Here is a 20,787-nt window from a genome sequence, read left to right on the forward strand (position 1 = left end):
TGACGTCAGTTCGTCAATGGCAGGCGCTGATTGGGTCAGTTCAGCCTCTAACGTCACCTGAGAACACCCGCCCACACCATCGCCTAGGTGACGGAAGTAAACATGAACATGAATACTTTTAGCATCGAAGTTCTATCTCCTACTCATCCACCTTCATGTTTGTAGGTGGCTGTCAGACACAAGAATAGATGCTGTGAAATCTTAATGTGGGATAATTTGGTGATGTTGATGTAACATTCAAGGATCTTGACCCCTTGTAGCTAAATCTCAAAATATTGCACAGATCTGACGGATACTTTGACTGGGTACACTTTTAATTTGAATCCTCTGGTATTTTATGGTCTTTCAGATTACCAATCACCACAGGGGCCTATGCCCCCTACTGTAATTGTTCAGATGTTTTCAGAGCTCACAGCAAAGAAGAAATTGACATTTTAAATATGCAATCAACTATACAAGGATTGTAAGCTATCTAGCTAAAAATACAATGCTGCATCTAATGAGGGCATACAACTACATATGCTAGCTAATGTCTCTAACTGGAGATGACTAATGTTGGCAGCGAATATCACGTTTCCTCTCGACTTAACCTTAATATGCATACTGCTAAGCATTTCCCCTTTTACATTTATTAGTGAAAATATACCAGCATATGTTCCCCACAAATTTATAACATAAATAACTGTCACTCCAGATGTAAGTCATTGCTGCTTGTCGGATGCGTGTCAGATCACGGTCAGAAGAGTCATTGTCATTGACGTTATTTTTTATGTTCTTGCATTCTAAGTAGTTGATTTGTTGGTGCACTTGCAAAGCTAATAAGAACACGAGTGCACAGGTACACGACTGTGCAATTTGAGACACAGCCAGTAGTTAACTCTGGAAGAAGTCCACATGACGTACGAAGTAACACCCCTAGCAACCAAAGTTGTGACGGACGTTCAGATGTCAAAGGGGCCGAACACCATAGTCACATAATGTAGTTTGTTCTGATTTTTAGGTGGCCAAGATCTGCAAATGGGTCAGCACCCTATTGTCATTGTATGGGTTTATTTTCTGCCACATGGGCAAATTTCCTTTTAAAAGAGAAAAATAAATATGAAAGTGTTCTGTCCACTTGCAACATACATCAAATTTGGCCTTGGTTGCAATTACTTTTTTTTTCCCACTTTCAAAATTTGACCTTCATAATACCTATAAACTGCAGAGGGCCAAAACGTGGACATATCCTCATACTCCTCGTATATTGCAAGTGACATGGTCATAACTGACATCCATATTGGTTGATTTTACGATTTCTGATTTTTTTGTAAAGCATGTGAGCCATTTTCATGTTAAACTCTGGAAACTATGGCATCAAGTACATAGTTGCGCCCTCTAGTGGTTAGGTTATTGTTTACAGTCCCTCTCGAAAGCTCCAGGGGGACACAACAATCCGATCCATTTCTGAATTTTGAATTTTGCCAACTTTTACTCTTAATTAATCAATTGGCTCAATCATACTTTGAGCTCACATTTGTATAAGCACCAGCTACAGCTGCAGACTGTCGGTGTATCAAAAAATATTTCACTGTGCTGAAGTACAGGAGCGAACCATAAAACCTACTATGCTTAAAAAAAATTTGTAAAACAGATGTAAAAGGTGTCACCGGGCACTGAAGTGCCAGTTTTGTCAAGTAAGGAAACTTCTCTTTCCTTTTCCTAATTTTGAAGGGATCTGAATCCTTTGGGACACCTGGTCAGGTTTATGTTGAAACTTGAGCTATGACATGATAGATCTATGACATCATTGATGGCCATTTTCCACTGGAGCAGTTCATATGCTTGAAGGGTTCGGAGCGTGACTGAGGTATGTTTATAATACTTTTTCATGCATTTGTTCAAATGAGAAAGTAATGCCTGTGGTTTGAGTCATTTGTCCTTTGATTGGTCAATATTGTCAATTGATCCAGTGCACAGCCTTCTAGGTGAACAATGACATCTCTGGTTATTTAAAACATTTAAAGCAAGCTGCCTGATGCCAGAGACATAATCAAACAAATCTGAACAATTATATATATATATATATATATATATATATATATATATATATATATATATATATATATATATATATATAATAAATGTGATTTGTAGGTGACACTATCATTGAGTGACTATGAATGCATAGCAGTTAGCCATGACTTATATTAATAATTATTTTTAGGCCCATACACATACATACTGTAGGCTTTATATCTGCTTCTATGCTTTAATCTAGAATGACATACAGTCGGCCTATATGAATGAGATCATAGCAATATACACTCTATATTCGACAATATACACTTTAATGCAGGATCTATCAATTGATCACACTTGTTTAAAAATGGTATGCTATGTACAGTTTGTGGGGAAGCTATGTTGAAAGAGTGATACAAGATAAGTGCTTCCAAATGGGACACATTGGACGTGTTGGAAATAAAGCATGCTTTCGAAAAATGCAAAATTGCCTTTCACCAAATGCAAATATTTCATTTAAAACATAGTTTTTTGTGATTACTATAATTATCAATTAATTCATTACTAATAGGTAACAACTGGGTAATAAGCCAGTGTAATGAAACAAAGTACTTGTATTTGAACCAGCTGAATCAATGGTGTTTTAATGCCTGGACCACAATTACTGCATACAAGTAATAATTTTACACAGGACCGATAATCTGGCTTTCACTTCAAGTTGACCATCAATATGAAATTTGTCAAAATAAAAAGTGTGTTTTTTATTTGTTTTATTTTATATTGAGTATTTTCAACTGATGTTTCTGGATTGCGATTCCAATGTGTTAAATAAATCCCATACTTTTTCATTCATTTTCAGGCCTCTTTTTACATTTTTGTCGCCGAATGTTTTTTTTCTCAATGAAAGGTCTGTCATTTTTTAATTTAAAATACATACATACATACATAAGACCCAAAATTAAGCGACTGGTTAACTAAAATTTTTTTGGCTTTGCAATAGGCAATTTCTTGATATTCCCATTGTTCCAGTAAAGTAATGCTTATTTCAATCGCAAAGCACAACTAAGCCTTAAGAAAAGCATGATCTTCAGAATATTGTTACATCACAGTTGTCCAATGTGACATCACAGAGGAAGCCTTTGCATTTCTCTGTAATGATCTCATCTGAAAATGTCTTCTGCCCATTTGAGGTTAGTGCTTTCTTTTATCGATCTATTATCCTCCATATTTAGTGTGGGCTTTAAAATGATTAATTTTGGCATGGTCCCAAAAATGAATGGGAGTGAATTAGGCCTTTGCATTTGTCTCCAATTTTATGGGGGGGGGGGGGGGGGGGGGGGCTGTAAACTGTGGAGGCTGGAGTTTTATTGCCCTTTATTGCCCTTATTGCAAATAAGAGGCTGATAAGCATCTAAACAGCTGTTATTTGCCAGTTACTGTTTTTCTGCACCCCATATTAATGGCATGTTTGCATTAATTGGATTTACCATTGGCCAAATTGCTCATGTAGTCGAGTGATCAGTTCCTTATATATAAACGAAAGCTATGGTGGAGTTCAGAATTAGCCCATGAACATCCAGTGCCGGTGACGTCACCCCAGGAGAAGTTGCGTCCTTGAAATTGTAATAATTTAAAACCTAAAAATATCTTTATCTATAGGTCAGACCTGCGTGGTACAAAACAAGAGTGGACGGTTGTGATCATGATTATTGTGGTGGTGATGATGATGTTAGGCTATCCTTAATGCATCACATATTCGGAGAACAGGAAAACGTACAGGCAGTCCACTCCCTCGCGCATAAACATACGCGCACTGGCCATACCCACCTTCACAGTCTGATGAATAATTAATTCGGAGTGAGGCACCTTGTCCCAGGCCGTTTTAATGCGTTACATTTTTAAAATATAAATCGCGAGGTCTGTATAAAATAATATGGTCGCTTAGTTATGTTGTTGTGTTTGTTGTTCGTTTTCAAATGTTGTAGAATGTCATAGCCATGTATACAGCAGCAGATTGAGCATTAGCACTAGCAAGCCCAAGCCAGGAGACTACATAATAAAAACAGGGAAGTAAAAATATGAAACAAACCTGACGGGGATGAAGACCCTAAAACATTTGCATCCTCTATTTCCCGTGCGGTATTTTGTAATTTCGTCCATGTTACGTGCTGCAGATCTAATGCGTGCGTGCTAATAATTTTAAAGGGGACATGTGATTGATAGCGGGGATGCGAAGTCCTAAAGAAGAAACAGTGAACATGTTGTTCCGTCATTGCATCCAGATCGAATCGCAGTTTTATATGGAGCAAAATTATAAAAGGTCACATTTATAAGTTTCTACATTTTCTGCCACGGGAGTTGCAGTGTTTCGGGACGGTTATATTGTCTTTATCCGCCATAGACTGCGGGCGTCTGTAGCCTACTTCAGCTGTTCCTGACTTCAGTCCGGGTAGGGGGTAAGCGACTACAGTAATGTAGCATACGGTTGCGGTATATGACGATTTGTAGATTGTGCATAAAATGCTTCACTTCTCTTATCCTCATGTAGACGAGGATGCCTGATTGGAGACACCGCGCAAACGTACGTGATTTTGCTGTCGTCGTTGCATAGGTGCGTTTAAATGTTCAATATTATTTCATCCGTTATTTTTTCCTATGAAAACAGTCCTACAGAACTTGTCGTCTTGTGTGTACATGGACCGGGAGCCGTTTGCGGCGGAAAGCATTACGACGTTGAACTGTCCCGCTGCAGGACCCCATTTGCGCGTGCACCACAGATTTGCTACAGCCAAACCAGGAAATAAACTGTTCGCTTTCAGGTGTATTTTAGTTAGTTTTTTTATTACAGGCTTGTATTTAAGTGTCATAGCCTCAGCGTCCCCTAGACTGCAGTTGCCATAGCATATTTACCATCGTGTATAATCTGGAATTTATTTCTAATACAAATAGGCAGTTGTTTTTGGGAATCAGAAAATAACAGACAATGTTTAATCCAGAAAAAGTACTAGCCAATGATAACTTGGGGCGTTGTTATTGCTTTTAATCGTAAATAATCGATGGACTCACAACCTTCACTTATTAAGCCGAATAAAATGCACACGTCATTAGGCCGATATGGTCTATCCATAAAGCCTAAGTCTAAAACATAAAGTTACGCTGGATAGTATTTTGACATTTCAACTAATGCCATGTGTTGAGATACATTAAATGGGCTAATAGTGAGAATAAAGTCTTAATGAGTTTTCGGCGGAATCGACGGGCGTCCATTCTGGAGATCACTGACGCATCATGGGAACCAAACAGACCAAAGGAGCGGGACAGGAGGCTAGCGCGAGTCCCCTAAACGGCGCGTGGCGGCGGACGCCGACGAAAGAGCGAGGGGATATGTTTGCCTCTTTTATGCTGAGGTCAGGGGATCGGTTCGGACGCGGTGGGAGCCCTCCTCCCCCCTACCAACGGCGCATCGGGATGATCCAAGAGATGATGATAATGGCTCAGCAGGGGAAGCAAGACGAGGCCACAGAGATTCTGAAAACGCTGCGACAGGTAAGGGCAATTCACCGATTACTTTAAGAAGTCCACCACTCTTGTACTACTGACAACTATGTTATTGTTTCACAGTAAATTATAGGGTAAATAAAATACATTAGAAGGCACCTCTGAATTGCCATGGACCACTAAGTGACTTTAGGAATTCCCCAGGTACCTTTTGTCAGGATCCTCTTTGTGGAATTGTTTTTACACCATCCAAAGGGCGTCTGATGATCTGGAAGCTACACCACCAAAACACTGCAAGCCATGCGGGTGGGCACGACCACATCACCCACACCCTCCACTAACACTGTGTGTTGAGCCCATTCCTGTACACACTTCATACCAATGACTGCACCAGTCTGCCACCCATCACCACTTACCTCAGATGCTCAGACGCCATTCTTGCCATTTTACATTTTACATTTTTGTCATTTGGCAGACGCTTTTAATCCAAAGCGACTTACAAGTGCATAGGTTCTTCCACAAGTTAAAGCATCACTTCCATAACTAGTAAAATACACATGAAGTGTTGTTCTAAACATACAGTCATCATAAGTGCAATTATTATTATTATTATTATTATTATTATTATTATTTATTATTATTTTTTTTTTTGGGGGGGGGGTTAGACAAGAGGGATAGGGATATCAGAAAGGGGGCGGGGGAAATCAGGAGGTAGGACTACAGTTTGAAAAGGTGTGTTTTTAGTCTGCATCGAAATAGGGGGAGGGATTCTGCTGTCCTGACAGTGGTAGGCAAGTCATTCCATCACTGAGGAACCAGAACGGAAAACAGGTGTGAACGTGCAGCTCGACCACCAGGTGCTCGTAGTGAGGGAACCATAAGGCAACCAGAGCTGGCAGACCGGAGTGGTCTAGCTGGGGAGTAGGGAGTGATTAAGGATTGTATGTAAGGTGGGGCAGTCCCCTTAGAAGCCTGAAATGCCAACACTAGGGCCTTAAATTGGATGCGTGCAGCAATAGGAAGCCAGAGGAGGCCAAAGAGGAGCGGGGTGACATGAGCCGACCTGGGCTGACTGGTGGTCAGGCGGGCTGCAGCATTCTGGACCAGCTGGAGGGGCTTGATGGCACAAGCTGGGAGACCGGCTAGGAGGGAGTTGCAGTAATCCAGGCGGGAGATGACGAGCGCCTGGACTAGGAGCTGGGTGGCTTTCTCCGTTAGGAGATGACGGATACGGCGTATATTGTAGAGGAAGAACCTGCAGGTTCTGGCAGTGGAGGACAACCGCTCACAGACAACACTCTGAACACCACACGGTTGCAGACGTCACACTTCGGTGGCGTGACGATTAACCATCTTCACCTCAATGTCAGCGAGAGAAAATAAATCACCATTGGTCCCCCCCTCACCTCAGCGCCCTATTCTCATTAATAACCGAACAGTTGAAATGGTTGACAGTATCAAGTACCTCGGTGTGACACTGGACAATACACTCAGCTTCGTCCAGCACTCCAGTGACATCCAAAGAAGGAGCCACCAAAATCTATCAGTCATCCGCAAGCTTAAAGGAGTCGATGTTGCCCCCCCGTTTCCTCCTGTTGTTGTGCCAGAGCATTATTCAGCCCATCCTGCTGTACTGTTCCACCTGTTTCTTTGACATGTTATCCGTTACCAACCGGGCCAAACTCACACGCATAACCAACACCACCGGCTGGATAATTGGTCAACCCACACCCAACCTCTCAGAGCTAAACAATACAAGGCCATTGCACACATTGGAACCTCAATAGAACAGGACGTTACTGACCCACTCAGTCACCGCCTCACCCTCCTGCCCTCCGGACGCAGGTACAGAGCACTGAGGTGCAGAAGGACTCGCTTTGAGAAAAGCCTGCTCCCCACAGCCATGGCCGCCTTAAACAATAGGCCTCGCTGAATAGGCCTGAGTGTGTAGTGCCGCCTGTCAGTGGATGTTGTTATTGAGGGCTGCTGTATGTACTGTTGTACATTGCTGTGGGAAATAATTTCCCTTTGGGGACAATGAAGTCTAAAAGTCTAAAGGTTTTATCTAAAGACGGTTTTATCCAGATCGACTTACACATCTGATGTTCTTTAAACGTCGAGTCAATTTATAGAGCTGGATAGTAAGTGGGCTAACATCATCTCGCTCAATGTGTTTTGATGGATTGCCTGAACCCAAATACCCAAAATCAAAGTTGGTTTGGGTCCTGAACTTTAACTAACCATTTGGATTTAGTTCAGATCTAGGTTGATTGCCTTGGGCCTCATAATGACCTTTGAGAATGACAGACCCAGAGTTCCTGCCAGCTCACTGTGTCCCTCACTGTGCTGCTCTCTCTGTGTGTGTGGGCTGATTGTGAATGCATGACATCATGGTATTTTAACATTTAAAGATTTAAGCAATCTAAAAAAATCCACCATCAGTACCATGATTGTAACGGAGATACAGTCATGCACCAGCAATGCCAGAGTCATTGATGGAGGTAATTATGAGAAAAATAACGTGTTCAGAATGTTGTTCACAGATATCACTAGCTGACAGTAACAATATCATATTCACACGCTTGATAGCTAAACGATTATGAGAGATTTATTCTATAAGGAAGGTTTTTTTTCATGTAATATTCTGAAATGATTCAAAATAGGTCACAGAGTAGAAGCAGTTTGCAGTGAAAAGGAGTGGATGTGTAAGCCGCCAATTCCCACACAATTCATTTGATTATTGCTTCTCCCATCTGTCAGATAAAATCATACGAGTTAAAATTAATCTTCCAATGTTGAAAAAAATAGGCGGGTAGCACTGCCGCCTCACAGCAAGGAGGTCCTGGGTTCGAATCCCCGTCGGCCGGGGCCTCTCTGTGCAGAGTTTGCATATTCTCCTCGTGTCTGCGTGGGTTTCCTCCAGGTACTCCTGTTTCCTCCCACAGTCCAAAGACATGCGGGTTAGGCTGACTGGAGAGTCTAAATTGCCCATAGGTATGAGTGTGTGAGTGAATGGTGTGTGTACCCTGCGATGGACTGGCGACCTGTCCAGGGTGTATTCCTGCCTTTCGCCCAATGTATGCTGGGATAGGCTCCAGCCCCCCCCTGCGACCCTGTTCCGGATAAGCGGGTTAGGATAATGAATGAATGAATGAATGAATGTTGAAAATGTCCACAGAAAAGCACTCGCACAACAGCTGAGACAGGTAGGGCCTGGCTCGCTAGCCTGAAGCCACTGAGCACGGCGTTCGAATGAGAGAAACACTCGAGGGCTCTCCAGCGAAGAGACCTTCCACATCGCTGAGTCTTGATGCCACCCAGTGTCATCCAGCGGGTCATATACTAATGTATTTTAGGGAGCCTACTGTCAACTGGCCGGGGACTACAGCTGGAAATTAGTCATGTAGGCTAAAGCTGCTCCATTTACTGTTTACAGTTAATTAATGGGGACTGTCCACGACATTATAAACAAATAAATTCAAATTAAATTCAAATATGGTGGATGCTGTCCAGTGTAATGGAGCTGTTTTCTCTCTCACGTAACTCGCACGTGTTTTAAACTTGTCTTTAATCTTATCTTCCAGAGGTCCCCGCCGGCCCCCCCATTAGCACAATCACTTAACGAATTACATCACAGAGCAGGCAATTGTGATGTTAATTAAAAAAATGAGTCGATACAGGGCTAGTGAAATTAAGGGAAGGTGAACGTGGATGTAATGTAAAATGCTTACTCCAGGGAAAAATGAGTATTTCCCTGGTACACTGCAGACTGACCGATCTAATGTATTTGAATTCAGACAAAACCAACAGCGGTGCATATTGCTTGTTATTTTGTGTGAATTCAAATGGTTTGTTGCCCATTCCAGTGATCTGATAGCAGGAATAGTGATATGAAACAAAAACAAAGCCAATGTTTAAAAATAGCCAGTGTTTAATTGTGAAACAACAAGCAATGTATTACTCATAACTGGGTGTTGAAACCCCTTGAAATTCCAAATCACAAATGGTTACCTATTAACTGCTGCCACCAACTGGAATCCGCATCACTTGTGGTTTTCAAATACTTTTTTTTATCAAGTCTCGTGGCAAACATTGATCTGAATTGCAACACCTCAGTCATATACAAACAAAGTACTTCCCTCTAATTAAGCACCAACAATGATTGACAGTGATGATTACAAGAGAAAATCATTAAATCCAGCTTCATCACTTAGGAGTGCAGACATGTGGTAGTATTTTAAAATGTTTAAACAGGGGATATTAGTTTTTCTTAGAAGCAGCGGGGCACACTCTTAAAGAAAACATGCCACTTAAATAGACCGCACAAATGGGACTGATTATTTTCGCCCCTAATCCCATTGTTCACATCGTTGTTGACTGTGCTTCTGCCGTGCATTCACGTCCATCACCGCCATAACCTAAAACACGCCCACATTCCAGCTCGAGCCAATCAGCACACGCGCTCATTTCACTGTGCAATGAAACTTGCGAAACGCTGACTGAATACGGTAACTTACAGTAATTTACAGTAAATCTCAGCGACAGGAATCGTTTCGGCGATGACGCAACAGAGGGGGTCGTGGAGTAAATTTATACTGAATATTTTGCTTTGAATAATTGATCGTTTTACTGCAGAATGTTTAGGGTATTTACATTTGTTCTGTAGTCACCCCATAAATTATCCCGGTGTGGTTCACCCAAAGCTGTGTTTGAACTAAGATCACGTTTCTTGTGTCGGATTATTCGGTCCCTAAAATCTGATAAAATAACATTGAGTGCCGCCAGTGGATGCTCCTCCTGGTCGGCTAAGCCACTGACACACCCACCCAGTGCACGCCTGAGCGAAAGATACAGCATCCTCAGCGCTAACGTTATGCTACGCAGCTGCACAGCTCCACCGCACAAGTGTGCGTGTGTGACACCTGCGCTGTGTTAACGCCGTTTACTCTGTGTGCGGAAGCATTTCTGTGTCCGCCCGTGTTCTCACCGCAACAGCGCCCTCTTGCTGCTCACTGAGTGCGTACATGTGGTCAGACGTCGTCAGTGAGAGAGCTCTGCTGTAACTGACTGTGTGGCCTTTTGGGAAAACTGCCCGTAGGCTGTGTACGCTGCTGCTGCTGCTCCGACGGCCGTGTTCATTGAGCACTGCAGCAGAATGCGAAGATGAAATTACGTCACGTTTTATTTAAGCTCAACAACACGTTCTGGGGCGGCACGGATGGTGCAGTGGGTAGCACCGCCGCCTCACAGCAAGGAGGTCCTGGGTTCGAATCCCGGTCGGCCGGGGCCTCTCTGTGCGGAGTTTGCGTGTTCTCCCCGTGTCTGCGTGGGTTTCCTCCGGGTACTCCCGGTTTCCTCCCACAGTCCAAAGACATGCAGGTTAGGCTGATTGGAGAGTCCAAATTGCCTGTGGGTATGAGTGTGTGAGTGAATTGTGTGTGTGCCCTGCGATGGACTGGCGGCCTGTCCAGGGTGTATTCCTGCCTTTCGCCCCAATGTATGCTGGGATAGGCTCCAGACCCCCTGCGACCCTGTTCAGGATAAGCAGGTTAGGATAATGAATGAATGAATGAACTCATTTTGGTTTCATTATTGTGTGTGCAAACGCATTTTAACCTCCCCTTTCTCTCTAGGATCTGGGAATGGAGTCCACATCTCTAGATGATGTCCTGTACCGTTATGCCAGCTTTCGCAACTTGGTGGACCCAATCACCCATGATCTCATCATCAGCTTGGCCCGATGCATTCACTGCTCCAAGACGGTAGGACTGCGTCCCACCCCTCTCCCCCTTCCCCTGTTACAGTACCTCTCCCCCTGTTACAGTACCTCTCTCCATCCCCTGTTACAGTACCACTTCCATGTTCCTTGCAAACTGGCAGTTTCCTCGTGTCTGATGAAGAGCTAGCTCCAAATTATGAGACATTCTGTTCGGAGTGCTTGTCTCGTGAGGAAGCTGATTCACTCTCTCTGAGACGTTCTGTAACGGGGGCATCTATGGGAACTCAAATAAGCCTCCTTGGGCAAATGACAACCGAAGAGGAAGCTGCATGAGCAGCATGCAGGCTAAAAATAGTGCCATGGAGCTGACACATGCTGTTAATCACCATTGAGCTTAGTATGAGTAATCCGTGTAGCTGCCTTTCTACTTGTGATGTAGTTACTTAAAGATATTTTTTTGCTGTGACCTGTATGAAAGATGTCTGACATCAGCATTTTAATATGTTGAGGTCAGACCTTTCTTTTAATTTCCAAAGCTCCAAAGTTCCAAAGATGCCAAATAGTCAGTGCCCAAACTTAAATAAGGGGAACAGTGTCAAAAAATTATGACAACATATGCAGAACACAAACTGCTTCTGCGAGGAGGAACAGTGGTCACAAGTTGAAGCTCACTAACATGGACAGAGGAACAGTATAGTTCCTAAACACCCTAAAACTGCACACCATGAGCTTCACAAAGCTGGTATTTATGGAAGGCTGCCATTTGGAAACCGTTCATATCCAAGGCTAAGGCACAAGCACGCACAGCTTGGCGTAAGGAGCAATGGGAAAAAACTGAAGCCATTTTTACAAGGCCAGGTGCCTCCAGACAACTTCCACCCACATTCTCCAGACCTAAACATCATTGAACATTTATGGGAAGTTCTGGAGCGCAGAGTGCATAGTAGATTTGCAAACTCCTTCATGCCCCAAAGAACTGAAGGCTTTCCTTCTTGAAGAATGGTCCAATGTCCCACTATGCAATTCAGAACTTGTAATGACAGCATTCCTGGGTAGACTGAAGCGGTCCTGAAGTCCTGATTAGTTAGTTGATAATCATATATTGTTAGTTATTTTCATTATTTGTCCAACCGCCGTATCACTCACAATATAAAAATAGAAATACAAACCATAGTGCCCTCGTCAGTAGAAATACAAACCATAGTGCCCTCGTCAGTAGAAGTACAAACCATAATGCCCTTGTCAGTAGAACTACAAACCATAGTGCTTCCGTCAGTAGCTCATTACACTTCCTTAGCCTGCCATACATCTCTCACGTGTCTTGACTTCCAAAAGTGCACGGCGCAGTTTGCGTCAGACATCCGTTTAAACTCCAGCCGTCTCCAGCAGTCGGCATGGTTGTCTTCTTGTTGGTTTATTGTTATTGTGTGTGTGCGCACGCATGTGCCCTATGTGCATGTATGTGTGTCTGCACATGTGTGCGCACGTGAGTGAGTGTGTGTGTGTTTGTGTGTGTGTGTGTCTCTCTGCCAGGAAGGTGATTCTCTCGGCGCAGTGGAGAAGGTGTGCCGGCAGCTGACCTATCACCTGAGCCCCCATTCCCAGTGGAGACGACAGGGCCTGCTGAAGAGGAAGCCCCAGTCATGGTAGGGGGGGTGGAGGACCGCCTTCATTACATTACATTATTGGCATTTGGCAGACGCTCTTATCCAGAGCGACGTACAGTCGATTAGACTAAGCAGGAGACAATCCTCCCCTGGAGCAGTGCAGGGTTAAGGGCCTTGCTCAAGGGCCCAACGGCTGTGCGGATCTCATTGTGGCTACACGGGGATTACAACCACCGACCTTGCGTGTCCCAGTCATTTACCTTAACCACTACGCTACGCTTCCTCGTGCGTGCCCATTTAATAAGCATCTTACCAAACTGCACAATGCATTCACAAGACAGGTATATTCTGTGACAGACCTGCAGCTGGAAAATTCTATTCACATGCAAAGATCTTTTGTTTTTTAAAACCCTATATATAGTATATATGAATTATCCTGATATATTTGGCATTACCTTGGAGTGCCAGAGTAATTTAGTACCTTATTTTCTATGGATTAGAATGACTCATCAGGGGCACCGTTAAGCGGCCTGTGGGTGGAGCTGTCCCTCTGCTTCAACACCGATTGGCTGTCTCTGTGTGGGAGATCAGACATGCCGTGCTCCTCCCTGCGTAGTGTCAGATGGGCAAAGTGGCTGTTGTTACCTCTCTGCCGTGCCCACTGGACCTTAATTCTAGCCTCTGGGGATGAGGAAATCAGGGGTATTTTAATAAACTGGACAGAGTTATTATCCTGTGTGTGTCTGGCACACTCGGCGATGGCCTCACGTTTCTGCCTCTGCCTCTCCTCTTCATGTGGTAACATGAAAATAACTTGTATTTTCAGTTCTCACCAGCACTGGTTTTTCCTTTCAAATATCCTTTGAAATATTCACACAGCTGTGAGTTTTCACGTCTTACATTCATCGATTCACTGTGCAAAGCTGTGGTCATTTATTTCAGCGAGTTTCATTTTACATTACATTTACATTTACATTTTAGTCATTTGGCAGTCGCTTTTAATCCAAAGTGACTTACAAGTGCATAGGTTCTTCCACAAGTTAAAGCATCACATCCATAACTAGTAAAATACACATGAAGTGCTGTTCTAAACAACAACAAAAAAAACTGTACCTGAGTCCTCCCTCCTGATTCCTCCCCCCTTTCCCGATATCCCTCTTGTCTGACCCAAAAAAATAAAATACAATTGCACTTACGATGACTGTATTTATTGCCTCAGTGTCACTATTTTCTCTCCTCCCGTTGGCTCCAATAGTCTGAAATCCCTGCTGTTAGCCCCTCCCCCTGGCGGGGCGCTGGACCTTTCGGGATTACCCCTCACCGTGCGGGACGTGGAGCGGCTGTGTGCCTACCTGCAGCGGCACGCCCCCCAGGTGAGCAGCCTGGAGCTGGGCTTCACCGAGCTGACGGACGTGGCCTTCCTGCTGCTGCTGCCCGCCGTCAGCTCCCTGCCCCGCCTGGAGACGCTGGCGCTGAACGGCAACCGGCTGACCCGCGCCATCCTGAAGGAGCTCACCGACGCCCTCAAGGACCCCGCCAGCTTCCCCGGCCTCACCTGGATCGACCTGGGCAACAACGTGGACATCTTCTGCCTGCCGCAGCCCTTCCTGGTCAGCCTGCGCAAGCGCTCGCCCAAGCAGGGCAACCTGCCCACCATCCTGGAGTTCGGCGAGAGCCAGGCCAGCGAGCCCGACAGCAGGGCGGAGCCCGACAGCGAGGGCGACGAGGAGCTGAGGACGGACAGCATGGGCGAACTCCGGTCCGAGATGGAGGGGGAGATGGAGGGGGGGATGGACGGAGACCTGGAGATAGAGGAGATGATGGAGGAGCTGCTGGACTTCGACAAGGAGGCGCAGGGGAAGGGGGACGAGACGGAGGAGGACAGCATGTGGATAATGGAGGATCGCTCAAAGTGTTTGAAGAAGAAGGGCGTCGCGCCGGGACCGAGAACTGCGGACAGGGCTGCGAAGGCGGAGGGGGAGGAGGACTCCCATAGCCACTCCTCTCAGGCCTCCAATTCCAGCCAATCGGAGCTGTCGCCTGGAGCCACTCAGCCTATGGGCTCACATCAGAGGGATCAGGGACCCGGCCGTACAGACAATCAAACATGAAAATTTATTCCTGACCTGTCCTGGCTCACCCTCTCTTGAGTAGAAGAAAAGACTGCCAAAGAGAAGATATTTTCAACGTTGCTCAATGCAATGACTTCCCTCCCTTTGTGATTAAGATATTAAATTAATAATGATAACGACAAATTTAGTCAGCTGCTATATCCAATATATTTTCAAAAGATGGATAACTAGAGGATTGTGCATGAGAGGCATATTGCTGTTGTCAATAGTATTACTTGTATTTAACACATAATATTGTAACATTACTTGTTATCTTTCAGTATTCCAGTCATAAAATCTGTAGAAAACCTTGAATCTGTTTAGAGCTATTTCAGATGGTTCTGAAATACTTCCGCGTGGCCTTAGTGTCACATTTGATGTCTCATTCCAGTGTTAGGTGATAAACTACTTCTTCTTTACCAAAGGGGTTAATGCCTGCGTGCCTGCTACTCCAGTATCTCACTGGTAAAGAGAAAAAAAAAAAAAAAAAAACAGATGGGTTGTGCCTCAAAATGAAATAGGTTATCTCAGTTTTAGTGAAAGTCTCTGCCTGTCCATCTATGCAGCAGTCATCAATGCATAAAAAATATCTTAGATATCCACTCTGCAACATGTTCAGCCCTTTAAATGAATTATTCAGTGCTTGGATGCAGTGTGTGTGCTTGTGCAGTGGAGGCACTTCTGGCTGAAGTGGCCTGATAAATGTACAGGAGTGTGGGAAAGGTGTTTTCCTGTTCCATGTTTGGAGGGGTGTGCCCTGTGCTTCTCTTGGGCTTGCTGAACTTTGATTTGAAAACTGGGTGCTATGGTCACATTGAGACCCCAAATGTAGCTTTTTTTTGTCCATGCACACCACTGGTGGGTTTGACATTGGAAGAAGGACTTACGCCAAACAGGACATCATGCCAACTGTGAAATATGGTGGATCTTTGATGTCATGTCCATCTGCTGGTCCTGGGCTCCTGTTAAGGTCAATGGAATCATGAACTCCATCAAAATTAAAGTCAACCAAGAAATGATAAACTGACAACAAAATGACTGTTTTCCTCTGGCCGTCTCCAGATCACACCAGAGCGAATATATGTGGTTTGAAATGAAGAGGGTAGCAGGATCCCCCCAATATGATCACAGGTCTCTTGAGAGCCCACATAAAATGGCTCGGTAGTGTTCCACGGGCTGCATATAGTAACTGAAAATAGTTTTTACCTGTTAAAGAAAACCTTTAGTATGAAATCATATCATTTTGGAGGGTTCTGTGCGCGTGTGTGCGTGTGTGTGTGTGTGTGTGGGTGTGTGTGGATACATACATTTCCCATTCCCTAGTCCCTGCTCTCTTCTATTATGAAATACAGTCTAATGTGTTGTGGAGTGAAATGGAGCAGGACTGTGGGGTTTTATTTGATATTTTTATATTTTGCGTCTTTTTTTTGTTTTTGCACCTCTGCGCTGTAAATTACAGCAGTTGTTAATAAAAGCCCAGTGCATTCACCCGGGGACTCTTATTTAGTTGTTTTTTTGGACTGCTTGTTGTATTTCAGTTGTCACTATAGTTACAGTTTGTGCTTCTTCAGCGCTTGCTGTTTGAGAGCCAGGATCTCCCTGTTATCCTGAATGGAGTTATTTCAGCAGGTGTCAATGAGCCAAGAGTTTCCCTGGCATTACAGCCTCAGATCAGCAGGTTTCCGACTGAACAAGATTTCATGCCTTGTACAGTCAACTGCCCTTCAAATGTATGCAGGGCTGGTGTTTCCTTAAGGAACCAAAAAAGCAATGGTACCTAATTTCAGAATACTGTACATTATATTCAGCATTTTTAACAGTAATTCCAGACACAATTCTAATTTTGAATGTAAAACATGCTGATTGCAAACATCACAATTTTGGGATACTTTTTATTTTTATTTTACGACTGAACTTTTTAAGTTAACATTTTATTTGTGCCCTCTCTTGACTAATTAGACGCTGGACATGTACAAGGTTGGAGAACTAGAGCATGCATGTTTCTCTGGTACAGTATGAGACGCTGGTCTTTGGATCAGAACTTTGGTACTCATTCTCTGCAAAATCTGTTTCAATTGCACTCCCAAACGTGATGGTGTCACTGCTATTTACTTGAGGCTCGGGCGTAGTCGACACCCTTCTGTGTAAACAAACACTATTTTTGGTCACCACTGATATGAATCTAAGCAGTGGGACACCATTGTACTGGAAGGCTGGTTCCCTCAAGATGGCGGTCCATAGGAATGCTACACCTGTGACTGCAACCTGATACCGCTGTGGCTGTTGTGACACCAGGAAGGGTGTTTAAGCACTGTCCACCTGGCACAGCCCCAGCTCTACAGGTATACAGGTATACAGGTATACAGGTATACAGGTACCAGCCGTGGCTGGTTGTGATCACTACTGCTGCTGCCTATTGTCTAATCATTGGGGGGAGGGAGGACCGTTTTGAGGGCTTTTCCTTGATGGCTCTAGGTCACAGCTCTCAAACTCCAGTCCCGGAGGGCCGCGGCGTCTTCTGGTTTCGGGGGTGTTCTGGGCACCCGTGGTTCATTCAAGTCATTGATCGGTTAAAGTATCCACACGCAAGTCTCAAGGCCTTAATTGGCAGCCGACGGAAAGGAAACCACAAACACCCGCAGACACCGCGGGCCGCCTGGGAATTCAGTTTGACACCCCTGCTCTAGGTGAACCTATTGCTGCCTTCTGTTAAGGACCGGTTTTCTGGGCCAGGTTCAGCCCTGACAAAACGTTAAATATAAACGGTTGCACGTTGAACATCCTGTTGCAAACCGCGGACGGACTGACACAGTATGATTTGCTCCTATGGCACCTGAGAAGGCTCTCTGTGGGCTTTAAAGCACAGGCCTGTGTCATTATTGATTCAGGCTACACACCCACCAAACGAGCAAACATTCCTCAAAGCTGTTGCAAAAAAAAAGCATTTCACACCATTGGAAGGAAACATATTGGTTCAACATAGAAACCGTAGCAAAATGTTTTCCAATTGAGTATGCCCCTGATGTTTGTGGCATGTTTCTGCCTGCCCTGTTTCCCAAGGAGTAGTTGATTGCCAGATTTTCAATTTTGCATTTGTATATTTTGGGATTTCTGATGCCTTTTGGTTCACAGTGTAAATAATCGGAAATCTGACATTCGTATAACTCAAGGAATGTTAATAAATGTTTATCAACAAAACAATTACTGCATTCTAAAACTTAAAACTCTAAAAACTTAAACCTTGAATATAACAACGGCTGTCCTTTGGTTATGACTGCATTAGGTGGGTTTGGATGGAAAGGCTGAATACACGTCAGCATTTGGCCCAAGTGAACAGCTGCAAGTTAAAATGTCTAATAAAGTACATCGGGTGCCCTGGCTTTCCTCCCTCTAGTACAGACAGAGCCCATTCTCACTGATTGCTACCATGGAGTGCTGAGAGAGTATACTATATCACATAAGGTGTAGAGTTCAACTGAAAATGTTTTCTTGTAATTGCAATACAGGATTGTTGACTGGGGTGGTGGGTGGCTGGTGGCTATATTTCTGCAGAAATGGCATAGAGGTTACTGGGGATATTATGTTTGCTTTTTCAGTCTGCCTCTACGGGTCTGGGCAAGTAAGCCTTTATCAACTTATCATCTGACTCTTAACTTCAGGACGTGTCTTCTGAACAGAGTCTACCACAAACTTGCCTCTAGGGCCATAGGTCTAGGCAACAGCTGAGTCAGCTAATGCAGGATCCCTGGGGAATGGAAAGTAATGTAAGGACATGTCAATCATGTGCTCTTTCCTAAATCCTTGTTATTGCATGCACTTTCAGCAACTGAAAAACATGATGGAACTAAACAATAACAATATATGCCCATCAGGTGCAATAGTATGTCAGGTGCAAGTATCGTCAGCAGGTCTGGAACTGCATTAGCCCATTCGGTAATAACTCTATACTTGTTTTGTGATTGTGAAGATGAATGATCATGATTATTATGGATTGCATTTAGAAAGCACATTTTCATCATTGAAATGTGATCTCAATGTGCTTCACACGGTACACAGAAAACAAAAGCTTTTGATGAATCCTAAAATAAATTTATATATTTCACTTTAAATATTGCCTTAAAAGTGAAAACAGAATAGGGGTTCATTTGAGCGATGAAGAAAAACACTTTGTCATGGCCATCCCAGAGAGGGCTGGAGAGGGCTCCATTGCTCCTCAATATGCTATAAAAAGCCAAAATATAATGTTGGGTATTACCTTTCTTACTCAAGGTAATCTAGTCATATTTAGACCTGGCATGTGACAAGCTCCAGCTACACTCAGTTCCCGTCCATAATGTTTGGGACAAAGACCCATAATGTATTTTCCTCTGTACTCCACAATTTGAGATTTGTAATACAAATAAACAATCACATGTGGTTAAAGCGCACATTGTCAGATTTTAAGAAAGGGCATTTTTTTACACATTTTGGTTTCACCATGTAGAAATGACTGCAGTGTGTATACATAGTCTCCCCATTTCAGGGCACCACAATGGTTGAGACGCAGCCATGTTACGTAAATGAAACACATCCTTTGCATGTCATGTCTTCCTGATGGTGGTGACCTATCATCATCATCAGTCTGGATATCTTATTTTCAGGTTGTCCTACAGGCAATACTCTTTGTATTTGAATGGATCTCTATGGGGATTGGGAGGTGGCACTAGAGTTGCTGTAAATTATGCTGATACAGTATGGAACACAGTTGTTGGCTAAATGGCTTTAGGTCATCAAGGGGCCAACATATCAAATGAGCCTCAAACCATCATGTTGCTATCAGATATACAGTCGATATTAAAATAATTGATGAATATATTTTCCATTGAGTTCAACAGGACAATTTGTCAGGAGAAACAATTATTATTGTATCTACTGCATATCTGGCAGCACCTTGGACCCTTGATGCCACCAAAGCTTAGCCTAATACCACTGTACGTCATGAAGGCTGATCTTACTTAAGTTCAGTGTGTATATAATATAGTATAGTACAGTATATAATATACTTCCATATGGAAGAGTGTGACACTTGCACCGTGGTCTAAATCAGGATAGTATTTCCATTTTCACATGGACACATACAGTCAGGTCCATAAATATTGGGACATCGACACAATTCTCCTCTTTTTGGCTCTATAGACCACCACAATGGATTTGAAATGAAACGAACAAGATATGCTTGTATATGTATAATCCATTGTGGTGATGTATAGAGCCAAAAAGAGGAGAATTGTGTCGATGTCCCAATATTTATGGACCTGACTGTATTTTGTGTAATACAGGTTTAGGGAAATAGTTACAATCTAAATACATCCAACACACCCAATTACATTCAAATGGTTTTATTTACTGTTACAGTATTCACATATTTACAAATATTTAGATTATTACATAATGTGCTGAAATACTACAGAAATGTTATTTGCAGAAATTCATATTGTTTGTTAAGCACAGAATGGCTACCATCTCTGTCTGTAAGTAATAACATACCCTGGGATAGGGTTATGTAGGTCATGGGATCTAGGAGGGAAGCTAAAGAGAAATGTGCTGCTGTGCCTTGGCACTCTGTAGGGCTGCCTGTAGCGTAGTGGTTAAGGTCCCACAAGGTCGGTGGTTCAATCCCCAGTGTAGCCACAATAAGATCCGCACAGCCGTTGGGCCCTTGAGCAAGGTCCTTAACCCTGCATTGCTCCAGGGGTCTAATCAACTGTATGTCGCTCTGGATAAGAGTGTCTACCAAATGCCATTAATGAAATGTCATGTAATGCCCTTTGTCTGGAAAATACGTTAATTAGAGATGTAAAACCGAGGACGT

The 20,787-nt window shown here is 43.6% G+C and overlaps 1 protein-coding gene across 1 annotated transcript; it reads left to right on the plus strand.

Moving 5' to 3' along the window:
• Window positions 1–3,912: 3,912 nt before the first annotated feature.
• LOC133108411 (leucine-rich repeat-containing protein 75A-like) lies at window positions 3,913–16,424 on the plus strand. Its single transcript, XM_061217922.1, has 4 exons — window positions 3,913–5,547; window positions 11,133–11,261; window positions 12,752–12,864; window positions 14,081–16,424. The coding sequence occupies exons 1-4, from the start codon at window positions 5,290–5,292 to the stop codon at window positions 14,934–14,936; spliced, it is 1,356 nt and encodes a 451-aa protein (XP_061073906.1). The 5' UTR covers window positions 3,913–5,289; the 3' UTR covers window positions 14,937–16,424.
• Window positions 16,425–20,787: the final 4,363 nt, after the last annotated feature.

Source organism: Conger conger, chromosome 13, assembly GCF_963514075.1.
Source record: "Conger conger chromosome 13, fConCon1.1, whole genome shotgun sequence".
NCBI classification, from domain to species: Eukaryota; Metazoa; Chordata; class Actinopteri; order Anguilliformes; family Congridae; genus Conger; species Conger conger.

Excerpts from the sequence above, each read along its gene's own strand:
- LOC133108411 (XM_061217922.1), top strand. The coding sequence starts at position 5,290 with ATGGGAACCAAACAGACCAAAGGAGCGGGACAGGAGGCTAGCGCGAGT. Across the intron at positions 11,262-12,751 it reads GCATTCACTGCTCCAAGACG|GAAGGTGATTCTCTCGGCGC; the intron begins GTAGGACTGCGT and ends TCTCTCTGCCAG. Across the intron at positions 12,865-14,080 it reads AAGAGGAAGCCCCAGTCATG|TCTGAAATCCCTGCTGTTAG; the intron begins GTAGGGGGGGTG and ends TGGCTCCAATAG.